Source organism: Papaver somniferum, chromosome 2, assembly GCF_003573695.1.
Source record: "Papaver somniferum cultivar HN1 chromosome 2, ASM357369v1, whole genome shotgun sequence".
Classification (NCBI taxonomy): Eukaryota; Viridiplantae; Streptophyta; class Magnoliopsida; order Ranunculales; family Papaveraceae; genus Papaver; species Papaver somniferum.
The window spans coordinates 81,231,543-81,252,954 of record NC_039359.1 but is presented as its reverse complement, the minus strand read 5'-3'; the positions used below and the strand labels follow the sequence as shown (position 1 = coordinate 81,252,954).

The following is a 21,412-nucleotide window of genomic DNA, read 5'->3' as shown; positions in this document are numbered from 1 at the left end:
ATACCGTGTGAATGCCCATAATACCGTGGTACATGCTTCCAAGATCAGGCACATTCTTGATATTACGTGCAAGTCATCAAGAATACTTTAACATAGATTTAAGAACATAAATCTAAAACATCTCGTGCATAACTTCGAAGAATTGCTGGTCATTCTTCTACATGAGACCTCACAACCCTCATCCTTTCTTCAAACTTTGTAACTCATTCTTTATAGTGTAAGATTACTAACACTCTTCAAGAAGTAAATATGTATTCCACCTCATTCAGTCTTATTCTGCATCCCATACTACATCATAAAAATAAACAAAGAACATACACTTCTACCAAGTTGAACCTCTGATTTGTAAATCACATCACAAATCCATCTTTGTGTAATCACCGGTTGGAACATTATCTTCAAAACATATTTCTCCACCCGAACAATAAATCATCGTTCAATTCCTGGTTCAATCACACCAGCCCATCCTTGGCTCTGATACCAATTGTTGGGAAAATTGGCATTCCGAGCGCAGCGGAAATCAGGATCACAAAGGGTAATTGGTGATTTGAACCAAATATGGGAGAAATAATTAGAAAGAGACAGAAGATAAAGAAGCACACAATCCACAACACAAGATATACGTGGTTCATCTTTACAGGTTACATTCACGGCCAACACCACCAGAAAACTTCCATTAAATCAAATACCATTACATGCTCTTTACGCAACCCAAGACAATATCAAAGAGTTAACAAGACATACCTGAGAACACCATTGAAGAAACCATAGAAACCAACTCTCTAAACCATTCTCGAAACCAGCCTCATATCTTCTCTTCTACACCGTCTTCGTAGTCGCTAGTAACAAAGGAGAAACATGGAAACACTAGAAACTAGGTTTCGGGCAAAGCCCCAAACCCTAAACCCTAGAACACCAAAATCCTCTCTCTACAAGTTTTTCTCTCGCACCAATATTGACCTTCACAGTAGCACGCGATCCTCCCAACAAAGATACCAAAAACCTAAGCACAAGGTTCTACCACTCTTCTAGGTTGGATGTCTACAAACCTACAATTCTAGTCCTATATATAGAGAACACAAGTCTCCGACTAGGAAACTAACTCTTTTCTAAACTCTATGAAATCTAGAACATGAAACCCATCTCAATATGGAAGAGGCCCAAAACAGGAAATCACACTTAATTTCCTAACAATCTCCACCTCGGATTATGCTATCAAGCATGAGACGATCACAGGAAATTACCTCCATCTTCCACCAGAGTTGTACACCATCTCTATATACCCGTAGAATTAGTTTTGAAGCTCAAACCCGAACTTCCATCTTCATAGAACCATCTCTTCGACCAAAAACACTATAACGTTGATAAAAGTCTTCAAACCATCTCCTTTGTGAAGAACACTTATGAAACTGGCCACGTTTCACAAACACCATGAAAATCTTTAATCACCATCAATGAATCCTTGCACAGACTCCACCATTGATCACCAAGAGAACCATCCAGAAGAATCACCATTAGCTCCACCTAATCAGTAAGCTAATAACATATTGAACTCTAATCCAGAAAGGAAGAATTAGTTTCAATATCATACTCCAGCACATGTCATGATTACCGTGTATCTGAAATAAACCATCAGATATCTCCATTGTGATTAACAGGCTTAATCTTTTAAGTGATTCTCAAAGCCATCACCAATCTTACATACTTTTACTACCATCACACCCAACATGCTCGCTTAGAATATATACCGTGTGAATGCCCATATTATCGTGGTACATGCTTCCAAGATCAGGCACATTATTGATATTACGTGCAAGTCATCAAGAATACTTTAACATAGATTTAAGAACATAAATCTAAAACATCTCGTGCATAACTTCGAAGAATTGCTGGTCATTCTTCTACATGAGACCTCACAACCCTCATCCTTTCTTCAAACTTTGTAACTCATTCTTTATAGTGTAAGATTACTAACACTCTTCAAGAAGTAAATATGTATTCCACCTCATTCAGTCTTATTCTGCATCCCATACTACATCATAAAAATAAACAAAGAACATACACTTCTACCAAGTTGAACCTCCGATTTGTAAATCACATCACAAATCCATCTTTGTGTAATCACCGGTTGAAACATTATCTTCAAAACATATTTCTCCACCCGAACAATAAATCATCGTTCAATTCCTGGTTCAATCACACCAGCCCATCCTTGGCTCTGATACCAATTGTTGGGAAAATTGGCATTCCGAGCGCAGCGGAAATCAGGATCACAAAGGGTAATTGGTGATTTGAACCAAATATGGGAGAAATAATTAGAAAGAGACAGAAGATAAAGAAGCACACAATCCACAACACAAGATATACGTGGTTCATCTTTACAGGTTACATTCACGGCCAACACCACCAGAAAACTTCCATTAAATCAAAGACCATTACATGCTCTTTACGCAACCCAAGACAATATCAAAGAGTTAACAAGACATACCTAAGAACACCATTGAAGAAACCATAGAAACCAACTCTCTAAACCATTCTCGAAACCAGCCTCATATCTTCTCTTCTACACCGTCTTCGTAGTCGCTAGTAACAGAGGAGAAACATGGAAACACTAGACACTAGGTTTAGGGAAAAGCCCCAAACCCTAAACCCTAGAACACCAAAATCCTCTCTCTACAAGTTTTTCTCTCGCACCAATATTGACCTTCACAGTAGCACGCGATCCTCCCAACAAAGATACCAAAAACCTAAGCACAAGGTTCTACCACTCTTCTAGGTTGGATGTCTACAAACCTACAATTCTAGTCCTATATATAGAGAACACAAGTCTCCGACTAGTAAACTAACTCTTTTCTAAACTCTATGAAATCTAGAACAGGAAACCCATCTCAATATGGAAGAGGCCCAAAACAGGAAATCACACTTAATTTCCTAACAATCTCCACCTCGGATTATGCTATCAAGCATGAGACGATCACAGGAAATTACCTCCATCTTCCACCAGAGTTGTACACCATCTCTATATACCCGTAGAATTAGTTTTGAAGCTCAAACCCGAACTTCCATCTTCATAGAACCATCTCTTCGACCAAAAACACTATAACGTTGATAAAAGTCTTCAAACCATCTCCTTCGTGAAGAACACTTATGAAACTGGCCACGTTTCACAAACACCATGAAAATCTTTAATCACCATCAATGAATCCTTGCACAGACTCCACCATTGATCACCAAGAGAACCATCCAGAAGAATCACCATTAGCTCCACCTAATCAGTAAGCTAATAACATATTGAACCCTAATCCAGAAAGGAAGAATTAGTTTCAATATCATACTCCAGCACATGTCGTGATTACCGTGTATCTGAAATAAACCATCAGATATCTCCATTGTGATTAACAGGCTTAATCTTTTAAGTGATTCTCAAAGCCATCACCAATCTTACATACTTTTACTACCATCACACCCAACATGCTCGCTTAGAATATATACCGTGTGAATACCCATATTACCGTGGTACATGCTTCCAAGATCAGGCACATTCTTGATATTACGTGCAAGTCATCAAGAATACTTTAACATAGATTTAAGAACATAAATCTAAAACATCTCGTGCATAACTTCGAAGAATTGTTGGTCTCCGACTAGGAAACTAACTCTTTCCTAAACTCTATGAAATCTAGAATAGAAAACCCATCTCAATATCGAAGAGGCCCAACACAGGAAATCACACTTAATTTCCGAACAATGATATTGAGGCTCATGATAAAACGGAAAATGGGTCATTTGTCCAAATATTTTCAAAACATGGTTCTAACGGACGAGTAAAAATTATTACAGGTGAATGGACAAAAAAAAGATAGCAAGGATGAAACTGGATTCATCCTGGCTTAAACTTAAAAAATAGCGAGGATGAAACTGGATGCATCCTGATGTAAATTAAAAATAAGAAAAAGTATTTGAAAATGAGTAGGATGAAACTGTTTACTGATGAGTGCTAAAAAGTGCATATTCTATATATTTTTCTTGGCATTTAACTCATCTTTTGTGCATTAATTCTACATTTTATCCCATATTCTGTATTTTCATTGTTTTCAAGAATAAATATTTTTCTTACTTAATTTTGCATTTTTAGGTAATAAATAAAGATTGGATGAGTTGCGGAGCAAAAAGAGCAGAAAAATAGTGAAAAGCCAGGAGGAATTACGCAAGGAAGCCGCGAAGAGTGATGTGCGGAAGACCAAAAAAAGGATAGAAATGGGCTTGAAGAAGAAAGTTGTTCTTAAAGAAGAAGTGGGCTCAAGGTTTTCCAAGCCCAAACTCATTTCCCAAACCCATATTCTATACCCAAAAGCCTAAAACCCAAATCCATACCCGCTTGCGTCTTCAGCCGTCAGATCAGTTCTCAGAAGCATCCGACGGTCGCTCCCTTGCTGTGCATCGAAGTTTGATATCTCCGCCTTACACTACAGTACCTAACTCCATCAAGTACCGTTCGTTTCGTTGTATCTCTTCATCCGACGGTCGCTCATCGCCTTCCTCCGCATCGCCGTCAGATCCACCTACCATCTTCCCATCCATCGCTCCTTGTCGCAGATCATCAAACCTCGCTGCACCCGCCTAACACCCAAGTATCGAACACCCTATACCCCTAGCCAAACGCCCCCTAACCCAAAATCACTCGACCTCTTCTCCTCCATACCCTGTTGCAGAGAGCTGCTCTGCAACTCCATCACCTCCACCAGCTACACCTCGCTGAACCACACCACCCTGCCATCGCCACTTCCTCCACTGTCACCAAACACCACCTACACGCCTTAGCTACCTCCCCTACCTCTATAGCCATCTAACTTATTGATTTTTCACCACTGAAACCCTAGGTGATAAATCAATAAATTAGGTGAGGCTATAAGATGCAATTGAAGACATGGAGAGGAGCAGAGAAGAGAGAATAGGCATGGGTCGACATCAATTCAGGGATTAGGTGAGTGGAATTTTCAATTCAAAAATTAGGGTTTGCAAGTTAGGGTTTCGAAATTTGGGGATATTTTGTAAAACTATAAAAGGCAATTGATGTGTAGAGAGAAGGGTGTTCTTGGTTAGCCGAGATACCCCCTAATTGGGTTAATTTCAGTTTAATTCCAATTTTAATTTCAGTTTTATCATGTGTTAGTTTCAATTGCTAGGGTCTTAAGGAAGCCTTAACTTGCTATCCTGTGTGATGTGAATATGCATTCTTGAATGTTAAAAATGTTTAGGAGATAATCACTTTGGCATGTCTGCAAATTGCTCTCACAGTGGATGCCATGTATCCACTGTAGTTAGAATATCTCTATGTGGACACAGCCACCAATCATGCTAAACCAGACCATGTTGAGCCTTAGACTAGTTATACTTAGCCAGATAACTAGTGCTATGGAGCAATGTCTTATTGGGGATGATTTCTCTAGTGGAGAAACTTCTTAGACATAGGGCAGACCACATCTTAACCCATGTCATCACAAGAACAAGAATGTAGTCGTTGAATACATGGTGTAGGTTAGTGGTGGAATTAATGATCCTAGCTCCCTTCATCTGCTTTGTTTGCTTTCACCACTGCTCACCCACTGCCTATGACCTTTGGTCACTGTCACTGTTTTTGTTACATTGCCTTGTTTCTTTCTGCTTTGCTCACTCATCATCTTCACTGCCCTGTTCACTGCCTCTTGGCTTTGCTTTTCTCTTTACTGCCTTCTCATTGTTCTCACTGCACTGTCACTGCCATTTAGCTTAGGAATCTTCATGAACAGACCCAAGTCCCTGTGGATCGACCCGTACTTGTGCACTCACTACATCGAAACCGTGCACTTGCGGTATCACTGTAGGCCTTAACTTTCTCCATTTTTTATACACTGTCCCCGGCCTACCATTTACATCCTGGTTATTTTAACATTTTTGTCCATTTAAACAGTATCAAAACCTAAATATCTTTTTCACCCAGTAATTATTGATTTTTGTCTTTTTAACTAATTTTGTGATGATAAAACTAGTTTGGAGACTTTCGCTGCCTTAACATTGCATTGGACTTCCATTCTTTTGTTAGGTTAATTTTTATTTTCTCTCCCAAAACAATTCCAGTTCACAATCTACCACGTCTTTCCTCATTTGTTCAGGGTCATGTTTGCAATTTTTCATTGACGACAACCTGTTTAAATAAAGGCGTCTTCAACTGTTGTGGGGTTTTTCTTCAAGAACTACTATGCTGGCAAGGGACTAGTTGGGTCAACCAAAAAAACAACTGGGACGGTACCTCCCTAGCTAGCTAAGCCATGGGAACTTCTATCAAGAATGCGGCATGAATTCATAATCATGACTCACATATCAAAAGGATTCTAAAAGAGTTGATGTATAGGTGCCAACTAAAAAGTTAAACAAGTAGGTTTTGAAACCAGTAGCTAAACTGATGAAATAGATTATAACCTGTTTGGATTGCACGTCAGAAATAGCTTTTCGACCTCCACAAGTCGAAAAGTTAGAAGTCAATTTGGCTATCAAATTTCGAATAATTTATGGAAGTCGAAAAGTTAATTTCTTGTGAAGCAAAATAGTTGTGCTTCTGACTTCGACTTCTGAAAAAGCAGAAGTCAGAAGATTTGTATCCAAACGTTCTATAATGAAAAGGCTTCGCTAACGATAAGTTTGACGGATTTGTAAAACAAAACAATTTCTAGAAGTTGCTTATAAATCTAAAAATTCTGTTAACAAAAGCAAAATATTGTTGCTTCTTCCATCTGTGAAGCACTTCTATTTTTGGAAGCACTTCTATTTTTGATTGCCAAACACCCTCTGAATAGAAAGAGAGAAGGCAAAACTATGTCTAGCTGCCTAGCTCTTCAAATCGCCTCAACTCAACCATATAGTCACCAGATAGGCAAATACGCAAAGATGGGACCTATTTTTGAGCTGAAATCATTCAGTACATGAGTCTTTTATGCTTGGGGCCCTGCTCATAATGTAATAACCACAAAAACAAACTCAAAACAAAAATATTGCAACGCTGTTAGTGTTACTCATCCATAGATCGACATGTCATAAATTTAACGCTTCAACTCATCCAAATATCAACTTGTAATAAATTTGCAACGCTGTTACGTGGCTTAACATTATGATTGGTCACTGTCACTATGCAGTATGTGAATAGATCAAAGTTGAATTCCCAAGAAGGCTTGAATGAATCTGTTCTATACGTATTCCAGGGACGTGTCAAAGTTTATAAAGATCGAGAATGCCAGGTAGGTTGAGTAGGTGACTTTCGATTCTATTCACTCCTTGTGGACCTGCCGACCAATGGGCATGGCTGGCGAGCCTACTGTCTCTGCCACAAACCCTGAATAGTGGGAGTATAGGAGAGCGACCTGCTACTTTGTGCACATCTCAACTTAAGCTAATTATTCGTGCAGCTTTTGCAATTAATCCCTTGGTAATTGTGATTGTGATGGATAATTAAAACTTTTATCTTACATCTGTTACATGTTCATCTCCTTGACTCCTTGGTAATTTTCTCATGTAATTAGGTTGTCGGTTGCACTGTGTTGACTATAGAGTAAAATCCGGTCAACCACATAAAAATTATGGGTCGAAAAGTCTTAGATTAGGAAACAATACAGAATCAAGGATATTACTTCCATGTTGTAGAAAGTAACGTTTTCCTATTCACAGTGAAATAAGGATTTACTATTGAATCTATATAGATAGACACCAAAATTTTGAGAAAGAAAGTTTAGGGAATCAGAAGAATTCAATCTGAATTATGGGCAGTCATGAAGAAGTAGATGCTGATCGCAACACAAGGGATAACTTTCAAAAAATTCTTGCAGGTCTTGACAGGGTTGGCGAACGTCAGCATATGTTTTCGAGACAGATTAACAGATATACCAATGTTGATATGATGGCTGAAGAAGAGATTCGTCTACTAGAGTCATCGTGCAAACCTGAGGATTCATAACCGGATTCGTGATTGTTACCTTATGCTCCTCAAGTTACCACGTTATCGCGATCTCTACCTTGCTAAGTTTTCTTCACCACCACATGGTGCAGAAAGTTGAGAAACATATGGTGTGTTCAATTCAGTTTCTTAATTAATTTTGAATATATTATAATTATATTTTTGTAATTTAGTTCTTGTGTTTTGGTCAGACACACTGCGAGGATGCTATAATTTTTTTTATCGAAAGAGAACGATATATTAAGTAGAATGTAGAAGATCTACCAAAGGTGGAATACGAAACAAAAACAAAAAAAAGGCAAAGAAAGCTAATTAAGAAAATACAAGATCAATGTCATACGATGATTCTTTACATAAAAATAAAAAAGCCTGGCTTGTCATGTGGACAAAATCTACTACATTTAAGCAACAATTTTTATACAAAATTATCGAAAAATTAAAAAAAAAAAATAGGAATCTCTATCCATCCTCTCATGTAATCACATGCATGTTGTTCACATCCTAATCCAATCTTTCCCTTTAACTCTAGCTTTAATACTAGCTTTTGCAAAGCGTAAACGTGTTTACAACTAGCTTTTGCAATGCTTAGCAAAAGTGGCATCTTAGATGTATTTGTACATCGAAGCCATATGACAAGATCCTAAACTATCTTTTCTTGGATTAACTAATGAAGCATCTATCTCAAATAGAGGTTTGCACCTTTATTGAGTATTTAAATGTTATTAATCTTTTCTTTAGCAAGGCTTATAAATTTACTGTATTTACACAAGCTCCATCTGTCCCAAAATGAAATAATGAAGCAAACTCAAACGTACAAAGACCTCAAGAAAACCTTCTAGCAATCTCCAAACATTAAAAGAGCAAGAGTCCCGCCGTCTCGGCAAAGGAAAATATCACAAAACCAAAATTCTTAGATCTCTACCGTCAGAGGCTTGGATATAGTACAATTCAAATCATACCTACAAATCTACTCTTATTCTAATACAACGACACAAAGGAGCTTTACGGTCTATTATGAGACCTACCATCAATAATTAAACAAGTAGTACTACAATAATCTAGCATCTGAATCTATAGTATCATACTTTGTTCATACCGGCCACTAATCTCTAGCATCTTCTTCTTTTTTTTCTTTCTTCTTACTTTTGCTGCATCTCCCTTTAAATACCTCTCTCACTTCTCACTCTTTCTGCCAAGAAATCTCAGCTCATCTGAGCATTAACATCTCTCTCTCTCTCTCTCTCTCTCTCACTCTGATCCTTCTCTACCAAACCCAAACCTAAACCTAAACCCTCTTCTATCTCTCTGACAACAAAACCAACCAACAAACAAAAACCCTAACTCTCTGTCTCTACAAACTCATAAACCCTCTCTACTTCTGTCAGAGTACTCTGTACATATATAGAAAAATGGAACCCACACCATCACCAGTACTAGCAAAGAAATTATGGAGTATGGTTAGAATAGTAATCTTGATGATGAGAAAAGGGATATCATCAAAAAATAAATTAATGGTTGATTTTCATTTGATGATGAAACGTGGAAAGATAGCAAGCAAAGCTATAGGAAATATGATGTTGCATCATCATTATCATAATCATATATCAAATCTCAGTTGTAAACCACAAGATCCAAATCTTGCTTTCATAAACCCTAGTCGTATCAGAGATTATGAGTTCAGTTGTAGTAATAGTCCTGCTTTCCCATCATTCCATGTCAGCAAGAATCGGAAACACCATAATCATTACAACAGTTATTATCGTCATCATAATAGTAAAAACAGTTATCACAACGGCGGCACCACTGTTAACGATATGACGACTGTCAGTGCGGTTAAGAAGGTTCTTGAAATGTTGAACAATGAAGGTTTAACCACGGATCAGTCAGGTGCTTCACCTGTTGTACCAGGATTTGGAGGATATGGAAGGAATAGTCCGTTTGTTAGACAGTTGAGGATAACGGATTCACCATTTCCGTTAAAGAATAGTGATGAGGAAGACTGCCACGTTGATAAAGAAGCTGAAGAATTTATTAAGAACTTTTACAATCAGTTGAGGTTGCAAAACTAATTTGGTGTATGGCTTTGTGACATTGAATCATTTACATGTGGGCTAATGGTATAGTAGAAGGAGTGAAGAAAATGGCCCCGGTTTAAGATTCAGATTTGAAAGTTTGTCTGATTTTTGTTTGTTTACTGTTTCTTTTGGTTTCGGGCAATGATTTGGACTTGTGGTTTTTGTAATTTTTAGTTAATATAAGCAGTTTAGCCTACAGTTTTAATGTATATTAGTTCTTGTTTATTTTCTCCTTTTACTGCTCTATATAAGGAATAATAACCGTGCCCTTGCACACCAGCGTTCATTTTCTTATAGTTTTTCACTGGTAAAATTCTAGTTGCTTATGTGCATATCTGTTGGTAAATTGGTGTATAGAAACTACAAGGTAAAATTTGTACAAATTATTGAAGAGAGTTACTTCGAATTCGAAAAAGACCATTATAGATTCGAAAAAGAGTCAAAAACAATTAATAGATTCGAAAAAGACCATTACGGGGTATTTATCATTTACATTCTTTCTTTTTTTTTCTAGCAAGAAAAGGTCATCTTTGACTGGTTTACAATTTCCTGATATGTATTGAAACCGAAATTTATGATTTTATAAAAATGATTGAACTTTTTTATTTGATTAGCTGGTGTAGTCGAGATCAAACTCAGATCATCTAATAACTTTAATGATTCATCGATTAGAAAATATACAAGTTATACAAATCTTCTCGAGGTGAATATTATAAGTACAGAAACTCATTATCAACCTGAGAAAGCTCCTGCGCTATAACGACTTATTATAACGTAAGAAAATTTCCGGCATATTATGTCGAGAAAATTAGACTTAAGCTAATATAACATGGTAGACCATTTCCATTCCTCTGTTGGTATGTCCACTGTTTCTCATTTTTTGCGTTTTTGATATTTATTCAAGTCATTTTAATTAAATTAGTATCAATCAAGATGATTTGACTCCAAATTTTTTGGATGTGTTTGGTCCAAGTCATTGAACAAGTCATATCTGAAAAACTGGGAATTATGACATATTATAATGTAAATGAACTTTGATATCCCACCATGTCACTATACCCTGCTGGCCTGCTAGATATCCTTTCCTATTTGGTAGTAGTAGTTTTTTTCTATTGCTTTGGTGCCAGTTAACTCCATTTCCTAACTGGTGATCACTGGTACTTGTAGTACTCTCTTTATTCTTTTGGTGACGGCTATTTCTTGTTTGTCACTAAGATTTGCGCAGTACAGCCGTGTACCAGTTTTCCGCATTTCCATTCCTAGCTAACAGTTGCATGTATCTCTCAGCTCGCTACTAATTCTGCTTCTTCTCCTTTTTCTATTCTCCTTTACAATTATTAGGTTTGGTTTACGAGATTACCCTCTTGGTGTCCTTAGGGGTGAAGATCTTAGAACTTTAGCTTTAGAGGTAGGTAACATAAGGAGATGGAGGTTAGTTCATTGAAGGAACTTTAAAGTTTAAAGCTTCTTCTTTTGCATCTTTTTCTACTTTTCCTCTTGCTACTATTAGGTTCATATGTGAGAAAAGTGGTTGGGTGGGTCTCCAAATTTGTTGGGATTTGTAGGTCAATTTAAGGCAATTTAAGTGATGATTCAAAAAATTATTTAAAAGACTAGTCAAGTCAACTTTGACAGTGCTTCATCTCTTAAACTTAAAGCCAATATAAAATTTCGACTTGTTATAGTATAACAGTAAGAATGGTTTAGCAACGGTAGTAATTGTCTATGTAAATAACTAAATATATCTTTTGAAAGAGGAAAGAAAGAAAGCAAAAAGAGAGCTAAGAAGTTACTCAGAGCTGGTAGAGGAAATGCCCAAACAGAGAACTTCAGCTTTTAGGATTTATTATGGAGAGGAATCCGGCAGATATGTCAGAACCGGCCACTCTAGGAATCATCGAAGAATCATTGTCTAGGTAGTACTACAAAATAATTGGCTCTGACACCAAGCCGAACGTTGGTACCAAACATAATTACTATTAAATGCCACAGCATTTAAGTTTGACAGATATGTACTACGTACTACCATTGCTTAATACTCCAAGCATTCGTAAGATTAAGGGCCAAAGCCTTTCACAAAATCGTCGAGAGACTGATGCTGTTGCCAAATTTTTAAACGCTTTATTACTTGGGAACGTTTTGTTCATTAGATCTCATATATAAAGTTTGATTTTCTACCAGAAAAATAAAAAGATGTGTTAACTAATGAGAGCCACATTTCTAGCAGCTTGTATTTAAGAGATGATTGATTGACTGATCATGATTAATTACGGCATGAACACCACACATTTTATTTACTTCGAACTTTGAGTTGTCTTGCTGCCAAGTACGTGAGTCCTACGCTGCAAGTGCATGACCTCAAATGAAATAGTGTACCTTAATTGTCAGCTATTTGTATCCTTCTTTTGAAATTTGTTCCTATATTATTAATGCACCTATACTGTACCCTCACCCTACTCTTGTTCCTGGCTATCAAATGCAGTATTTCATACTGAGCAATCCGTAAGAACTTTTTCATTAGACAAACCATAAACCATCCAGATAAGAAGGAAGTGCATTCGCTTTCAGCGAAACAAGTGGCATGCAGATACAGTGTTCTAGATACTGTTTGTTTGCCTCATGTGCTAAGTGAGAAGCCAGTCCACCCTCTACGTTTAGGTCCTGCGATGTGGCTATCACACTTGACATTGCCTATACATTACTCCCTTAATAATTATACCATCTTTTTCATCAAAATAAATTAAATAATTGTTATTTTATTTTTATTTTAAATAACTTCGTGGTAACTTAAATGCCGCCAGAACATAAAACAAAGCCTACCTACAAATTGTCAAGATTGTGTTGGAACAATATTTATTAATTATATTTTAATGTGTTTAACTAAGTAAAATTAATTTATTGTTTTGTCTGTGAATGAAAAATTTATTAGTCCCACATTGTGGAGTTTCCACTTTTTAGTTGTTTTAAGAGACTATATAAGCTTTTTAGTCCCACATCGGGGAATTCCTCTTCTTAAATTGTTTTATTCCATTATATAAAGAAATTCACTACTTTTGTAAAATCATGGGAAAGGGGTTGCTCTATATTTTAGAGGGACCCCTAAGGGAAAATATTTTATAGCGTTTTTTAAGCATTCGCGATTTTCCTTAACGGTTTTTTCGGAGTTGCCAAGCTCAAGTTGAGCATCTACTACATATGCTAGTAGTAGGTGTATTAGGGTGTTTTATCCTGGAGATATCCGTCCTGTGAGGGCTATAGCATCACTCTTGAGTGTAGCCGGCCGCTAATGTCTTAAGGACAGCGTGTTGAACACGTGACTCACTCTATTTTCCAAAGTTTTGCCTTGTTGCTGTTGCGGAGATACGGGGAGCTTGTTCGTTTCGTCAAAGCTATCACTTCCATTATAAAGGAGCTAAGTATCAATAACTTTTGCTTATTTGATTTTTCTTTGTTTTTGGTTATTGCACCCAACAATCTTAAGACATTATAATTTGTAATAATCGAAAATTGTTGGTTGGTTTGTGAATCATGGATGTTAATTGTGGAGTGAAAAACAAAAACAATTTTTTTGGTCGGCTGTAGAGTTTCGAGATTATCTCTTGACCTAGACGGAATTTCGATGAACCCTTTTGACACAACGTAGTAGACATCCTGATAGTTACACACGTAAAATTTCAGATTTTTTGGAGTTGTAAAAGTATTTTTTTGATATTTTACAAAACAGACAAATGTTCCTGAAAAATTCTGACGGGCAAACTTTTGTTGTTAACTAAAGTATTTTTTTATGGGGTAATCATGAGTTTTTTGATATGGTGGTTCAAACGAAGTTTGTAAATCTAGATATTATCTTCAAAACTCATATTTTATCTTCCGTTTCGGAACTAAGGTTTGTGAGATGTGGTGTATTAGGTGATTGGGAAATTACCGTGTCCGTGGTCAGAGTATAAACGAAGATTGTGACATGAAATTGAAAAGGAACATGGCTACCAGGCGCATGTGGATGAACAAAAGTCTTCCAAAGATGACAAAGGAGAGAACATCAAACACAACTCTAAGCGTAGTCTTCATAAGAAAGGTATGTTTCGTAAAACTGAATCCGGCATTACTTTAATTAAAGGTGATTGTTATGTTTGTAAAATTCCTGCCCATACGGCAGTAAAGTGTAGACAACATAAAACCTTAATAAGTAAAAAGTTAATGCTAATTTAGTTGAAACAAATTAGAACGAGTTCATTGACATGATGTCGGAAGTTATTTTAATAACCAATGTGAGAGACCAGTAGGTGGACTCTGGAGCCACCAAGAATGTTTGTTGAAACAGAGACCTGTTCACCTCCTATCATAGGATAGGGGATGTCGAGAAACTCTTATTGAGTAACTCATATACAATAGAGGTTGCATAAAAGGAAAAGGTCGAGCAGAAGCTCATATCTGTAATATTCTCACATTGAATGAAGTTTTCATGTTCCGAGCATATGCGAAAATCTTGTATCTTGTTCTGTTGTAGATGGAAAAATATTTAAGATCTTAATTGAATCTGGAAAACTTGTTGTAACTAGGCAGTGATTTTTTAAGCAAGAGTTATAGGACTTTGGGTCTATATAAGCTTAACGGAAAAACTGATGATGTGAACGTAGTTGATTCTTGTGATATTTTTGTGTGATTGATTGTTTTACGTGGTAGACTTGGAACCGTAAAATTATAAGTCAATGCTTAACTGGCTAGCATAGGCTTCGTACCCAAATTTAGTTTGGATTTTGAACACAAAAGTGAAATCTGTGAAGAATCAAAATATGCTATAAAATCTTTTAGCACAAATGTTCAGAGTAATTCTAAGCCTTTAGAATTAATTCAGTTAGTCCTAGTTGACATGAGTTCAACCCAAAACCACTGTGGTAAAAGATGGTTATAACTTCCGTAGATAATTGTACGAGGTACTATCTTGTATACTTGCTTAGGATAAAGATGACGCCTTAGAAGCCTTAAGATGTATAAACTTGAAGTTGGAAACCAATTATAAGCCTTGAACATAACAACTGTATCCTTAAGGAGATGATAATTTCCATGTTGATTAGTTCAGGATTACCTGCGGGGGGAGGGGGGAGGGGGGGCAGTCCTCTTAACTAGTAATCCTGAAAAAGTACCCTTTTAAGAATCAGATGAAACTCCATATGGTTTATGGAACGGTAGATGACCTTCTTATGAATGTGTCAAAGTGTGGGGGCGTTTGACTAAGATTGTAATTCCTCTTCCTAAAAGAACTAGATTGAAACCAAAAATTGATTGTGTTTTTCGTATAGGTATATTGAGTATACTTCTACAAATAGATTTTGGTTGTGTGTTCTGATTTTTTCTGACATTGGTGTGAATATTATTCGGAATCTAGGGATGCTGAGTTCTTTGAACATGTTATTCTAAACCTGTACCTCATTAGAGATGTGTTGTTGATCCCCTAGATTTATTTTCAAATAGTCAGAACTTATTTTAAAGGAAGATGAAGTTGATGTTGAGCCTAAGAGAAGTAAAATAATTAGACTTGAGACTTCTTATGAAACCGACTTCATAACATGCCTAGCTTAGTCTGAGCCACAGACTTGTAAAGAAGCCTTGATATCTACTGAAACCCATTCTGGTAAGAATTCATTTAGTGAAATGGACTCAGTCCGTTGGAACCAGACTTGGGAGCTTGCTAGTTTACCTCCAGGTTGTAAGACCATGGGATGTAAATGAGTCTTTAAGAGGAAACGATAGGTAGATGAAACTGTGGAAAAATATTAAGCTAAGTTGGTAGCTAAAGGCTATAAACTAAAAGAAGGTGTAGATTTCCTTGATTCTAATTCAATTGTGACAGAAATTACTTCCATTGAGATACTAATTGTTATTGCTGCCATAAAGAACGTAGAGATACATCAGATGGATGTTAAGACAACTTTTTTTAAAACCGTGAATTAGGTAAAGAAATTTACATAGATCAACCTGAAGACTCTGTAGTGAAAGGTTGTGAATACAAAGTTTGTAATTTGAAAAATCTTTGTATGGTTTTCAAATAAGCACGTAAACAGTGACATGGAAAATTTAATCATGTGATAATGGATAGTGGATTTAAATTAATGAATCTGACAAGTATGTTTACAAGTAACTTGTTAAGGATGTTTGTGTAATTGTATGCTTGTATGTTGATGATATGCTTGATACAAACATAGATGTGATCAATTCCACTAAAAACATCCACTGAATGAGAACATTGACTTGAAAGACTTGGGCCCTTTTGATGTAATCTTAGGGATGAGGATTAGAAGATAATCAAACATTTATAAGTCTTAGTCGTTCTCATTATGTTGAGTTGTGCTTAAGAGATACAATCAGTCTGATTGTAAACCTGCTTGTACTTCGCACGATTATTCTTGTAGTCTCAAGAAAAATAAGGGTAGTGGAGTATCTTAACTTGAATACTCAAAAGTTATAGGATGTCTGATGAATTTAATGAACTGTAAGAGTCCAGACATTACCTATATTGTGAGTAAGTTAAGTGGATATAATTGTAGTCCAGAGCAAGAGAATTCAGATGCACTGAGTAGAGTATTATGGTACCTAAAATACTCTTTTGATTTATGAAAGGTATCTTGTTGTCCTTGAGACTTTATGATGCAAACTGGATAGTTGACTCAGAGGAGTCTAAGTCTATGAGTGGATATGGTTTCACTCTAACATGTGGGTTTGTTGTTGGAAGATTTCCAAACAAACATATCGCTCAATTCATTATGGAATCTGAGAGTATTATGTTAGATAAAGCATGAGAGGGGGCCGAGTGCCTAAGATGCTTTTTAGAAGACATTCCTCTTTGGCATAGGCCTGTGCCAGCTATATCTATACATTGTGCTAGCCAAGCTATAATATTTAAAGCTAAAAAATAACTAATCTCAATCGGAGTTATTTCCATTGATTGGATAAAGTCCAAGGAGAATATCGCGCAACCTTTGACGAAAGGTTTGTACAAAGAGATAGTTAAAAATGCATCGAGGGGGTTGGGGCTTAAGCTCATATATTAAACTTGCCATGAAGGATACTCAACCTTGCTGACTGAAGATCCCATGATCAAGGTTTCGAATGAGACAACTAATTTGTGGTGGGTAAAGGTAAACACTATCAGAGATTTTCATTCTCTGTCCCTTCCCTATGGTGTAGACGTGATAGTGTGACTGCATGTGGAGGATGACTTTTTAATAAGTCTTAATGAGTTCTATAGTTTCAATTTAAGATTGAAGTGGGGTGTAGCAGTAACACTCTTTATGGAAACTCACCTATCTGAATGAGTAAGTGGGTCGCTTCCTGTGAGAATATGAGCTAATTCTCTAGAGCATTCTGAGAAACAGGATACGTCCAGGGCCAAAACGGACAAAACGGCACGAGCTTGGAAGCAACCTTGGAGATATCATCTGTGATTGTTATCGCGAATTACATCAAACGCTAGGAGTTCAAGACATAGTTCACTGTCTCTAACAAGTAATTCCGGTAATATCTCACTAAGCAAAGGTTCAAGACCTCATGGACACCTCTGCCTAAAATGGTATTTCCTGCGTTTTTTATATGATTTTCGCTTTTGATGGTTTTGGTATTACTGGAACTTAGTACCTAAGGGTCACTAAGTGTTCACTGGTTCATGCTTTTTCACTTTCGTGAAAGGAACCTTTAGTCTCACTTGTGAGGAGCTAAAGATGAAAGCTCTCTATGCTATATGATTTTTGCAATCCATAGTATGACCCTGGGGTCAACACATTTTTGTGTGAAGGAGAGGACATTGAAATGACTAGTATGATTTCAACACACAGACGTTCCATATGTCTGTTCGATCAAGCCGGATCATGGAGATTGGGTGTTCACTTACCAAGATTTATCTGTGTTTTTCATGTTTTATTGAGGTTTTCATTCATGTGGGGGATTGTTGGAACAATATTTATTAATTATTATTTTAATGTGTTTAACTAAATAAAATTAATTTATTGTTTTGTTTGTGAATGAAAAACTTATTAGTCCCACATTGTGGAGTTTCCACTTTTTAGTTGTTTTAAGAGACTATATAAGCTTTTTAGTCCCACATCGGGGAATTCCTCTTCTTAAATTGTTTTATTCCATTATATAAAGAAATTCACTACTTTTGTAAAATCATGGGAAAGGGGTTGCTCTATATTTTAGAGGGACCCCTAAGGGAAAATATTTTATAGCGTTTTTTAAGCATTCGCGATTTTCCTTAACGGTTTTTTCGGAGTTTCCAAGCTCAAGTTGAGCATCTACTACATATGCTAGTAGTATGTGTATTAGGGTGTTTTATCCTGGAGATATTCGTCCTGTGAGGGCTATAGCATCACTCTTGAGTGTAGCCGGGCGCTAATGTCTTAAGGACATCGTGTTGAACACGTGACTCACTCTATTTTCCAAAGTTTTGCCTTGTTGCTGTTGCGGAGATACGGGGAGCTTGTTCGTTTCGTCAAAGCAATCACTTCCATTATAAAGGAGCTAAGTATCAATAACTTTTGCTTATTTGATTTTTCTTTGTTTTTGATTATTGCACCCAACAGATTGCTCTACTAACTAATTTGAACCCAGTACTGGCCGCTCAAATGCATAGTTTGCACTGTGGTAATATACTGGCTTGATCCGAAACTCCATTAATCTTAACTATTTCCCTTCAACAAGTTGAAAAGGCAGATAATGGCAACTGCAAGATGAAACTTAGCTTATATAAAGACAACTCTCTTTATTGATGTTTAAAAAATCTCTCAAAACTAAACACAAGCTCTAATCTTGCTCATATGATCAACCACAACTTTGGTGAGCATATATATATAGAACTATGAATTCCTTTTCCTAGTCCTATTACCTTATTACATGTCTTTCCTTTTCTTAGAACTAGATGACTTCTAATTCCCTTAGGATTACATCAATTTCCTAATCTTGTCCTAACCAGCTTGTTAGTGACTTTTATGTTGAAGTTAATCCAACATTCTCCCCCTTAAGCTTCAACTGTGCTTGTGAGAAATCTTGTACTCCTATTAATTTCCTCATTTCTTCAAACTTGATCTGAGCTAATGCCTTTGTCAATATATCTGCCTTCTGCTCAGTTCCAGGTATGTATTCTACGTTAATGACCTCCTTCTCGATGCATTCTCGTATGAAATGATACCTTTTGTGAATGTGTTTCGTCTTCCCATGAAACACTAGATTTTTAGTGAGTGCAATTGCAGACTTATTATCAATCTTGATGAGAAGTTTTCCAGGTTCTCTTCCTTTGATTTCACCCAATAGTTCTTGAAGCCATATTGATTGTTTAGCTGCTTCTGTTGCGGCCATGAAATCAGCTTCACAGGATGAGAGGGATACAGTGTCTTGCTTCTGTGAACACCATGTAATAGGTGTTTCTCCTAGATAAAATATATGACCAGTTGTACCTTTTCCATCATCTTGGTCAATATTATGATTGTTGTCACTATACCCAACAATTCCTTTTGATCCTCCTCGACCATACTTCAATCCATAGCTGATTGTTCCTCTTAGATATCTCAATATCTGCTTTATTACATCACCATGAGACTTGTGTGGACTCTGCATATAACGGCTTGCTACTCCCACAGAGAAATTCAAATCTGGTCTTGTGTGTAATAAGTATCTTAGGCATCCAATATTTCTTCTATAACTCATTGAATCAATCTATGCTTCTTCTTGTGCCTTTGAAACTGTAAGTCCAAACTCCATTGGTATCTTAGTTGGATTACAAGTTTCAAGTCCTGCTTCTTTCAGAATTCTCCTTGCATAAGCTTCTTGTTTAATCTGAATCTCATCTACTCCTTGATGGACTTCTATGCCAAGGTAATAAGTGAGTTTTCCGAGGTCTGACATCTCAAACTTTGATGACATTTCTCTCTTGAACTCATTGATCACCTTAAGGGAGTTGCCAGTCAAAAATAGATCATCTACATAGATTGCAATCACAAGAAGCGTTCCCTTTTCTTCTCTTCTGTATACTGATGTTTCTTTAGAGCACTTAACAAATCTGATTTCTCTTAATATTTGATCTAACTTTGTATTCCAGGCTCGAGGAGCTTGTCTTAGACCATATAGAGATTTTGATAACTTATAAACCTTATGCTCTTGTCCTTTTACTTCAAAACCTTCTGGTTGTTCAACATACACATCTTCTCGCAATTCACCATGTAAGAATGATGTCTTAACGTCTAAGTGGTGAATTTCCCATGAGTTTGATGCTGCCTCTGGCTTATCAACTAGAAACCAAGTCTTGTTTCTGTTGATTGAAATAATTTCTTCTCTACATGCTTGTGTCCATTTAGTCGAGACCTTTGCTTCCTGAAAATTCCTTGGTTCATCATTAACAGAAAGTAGCATAATCTCACATTCTTCTGCAGCTTGAAGAACATAATCCTCCAGATACTGTGGCTTTTGTATCTGTCTTGTTGATTTTCGCAGTGGAATGGGTTGAGTTATTTCATCGATCTCCTCTTCTTCTTCTTCTTCTTCTTCTTCTTCTTCTTCGTTATTCTCAGTGTTTTCACTATTCTCTTCTTCTTCTTGATTAACATCATTGTTTCCATTGGTATTGATGATTATGGGTCCTTCGCCTTCATCAGTTACTTGACCCCATCTCATGTGAAACATTCCTGGATCTCTACTTGGTCCATCATTAGTTTCTTTCCAGTTCCAGTTTGCTTTTTCATCGAATACCACATATCGACTCACTATTACTCTTTTCGTTGTTGGATTGAATAATCTGTAAGCTTTGGATCCAGGCTCAATTCTTAGATTCACAAGAGTCTGAGATCGATCATCCAGTTTCTTAAGAGTTGCAGAATCAACTTTTGCGTATGCTTTGCAACCAAACACTCTTAAAAGATCTATGTTTGGTTTTCTCTTTCATGAACTTTCATATGGAGTCATGTCTTTCAGAGCTTTCGTAGGTATCCTGATTATTAGGTATGTGGAGTGTCGTACAGCTTCTCCCCATAGATAATTAGGTACCTTCATATCCTTTAAAGAACTTCTTGTCATCTCCATTAGAGTCATGTTTTTCCTCTCCACCACTCCGTTTTGTTGTGGTAGCCCTCGAACCATCTTGTTCTGAGACATAGTTTTTAAGGTTCTGAAACTTATGTGTCCTAACCTTGTGTGCCACTTCCATGTCTGATCTTCCAGTCTCATATTCAGACACAATGGCCTTCCAATCATGAGACTTATCTTGTAGAGTCTATTCTGTGAGCGTGAGACTCTAACTAAAAGTATTCCACTTGGGTCATGAACTGTTAGATAATCTTGTCGCATTCTAACATCACATCCAACTTCTGTA

General features: G+C 36.7%; 1 protein-coding gene across 1 annotated transcript; it reads left to right on the top strand.

The window, feature by feature from the left end:
- Positions 1-9,144: 9,144 nt before the first annotated feature.
- Positions 9,145-10,347, top strand: LOC113348179. The gene has a single exon (XM_026591883.1). It carries the CDS (start codon positions 9,394-9,396, stop codon positions 10,051-10,053), a length of 660 nt encoding a protein of 219 aa, XP_026447668.1. The 5' UTR covers positions 9,145-9,393; the 3' UTR covers positions 10,054-10,347.
- The last annotated feature ends 11,065 nt before the right edge of the window (positions 10,348-21,412 follow it).

What these genes read in the sequence shown, in the direction of transcription:
- LOC113348179 (XM_026591883.1), top strand. Translation starts at nt 9,394, where the DNA reads ATGGAACCCACACCATCACCAGTACTAGCAAAGAAATTATGGAGTATG.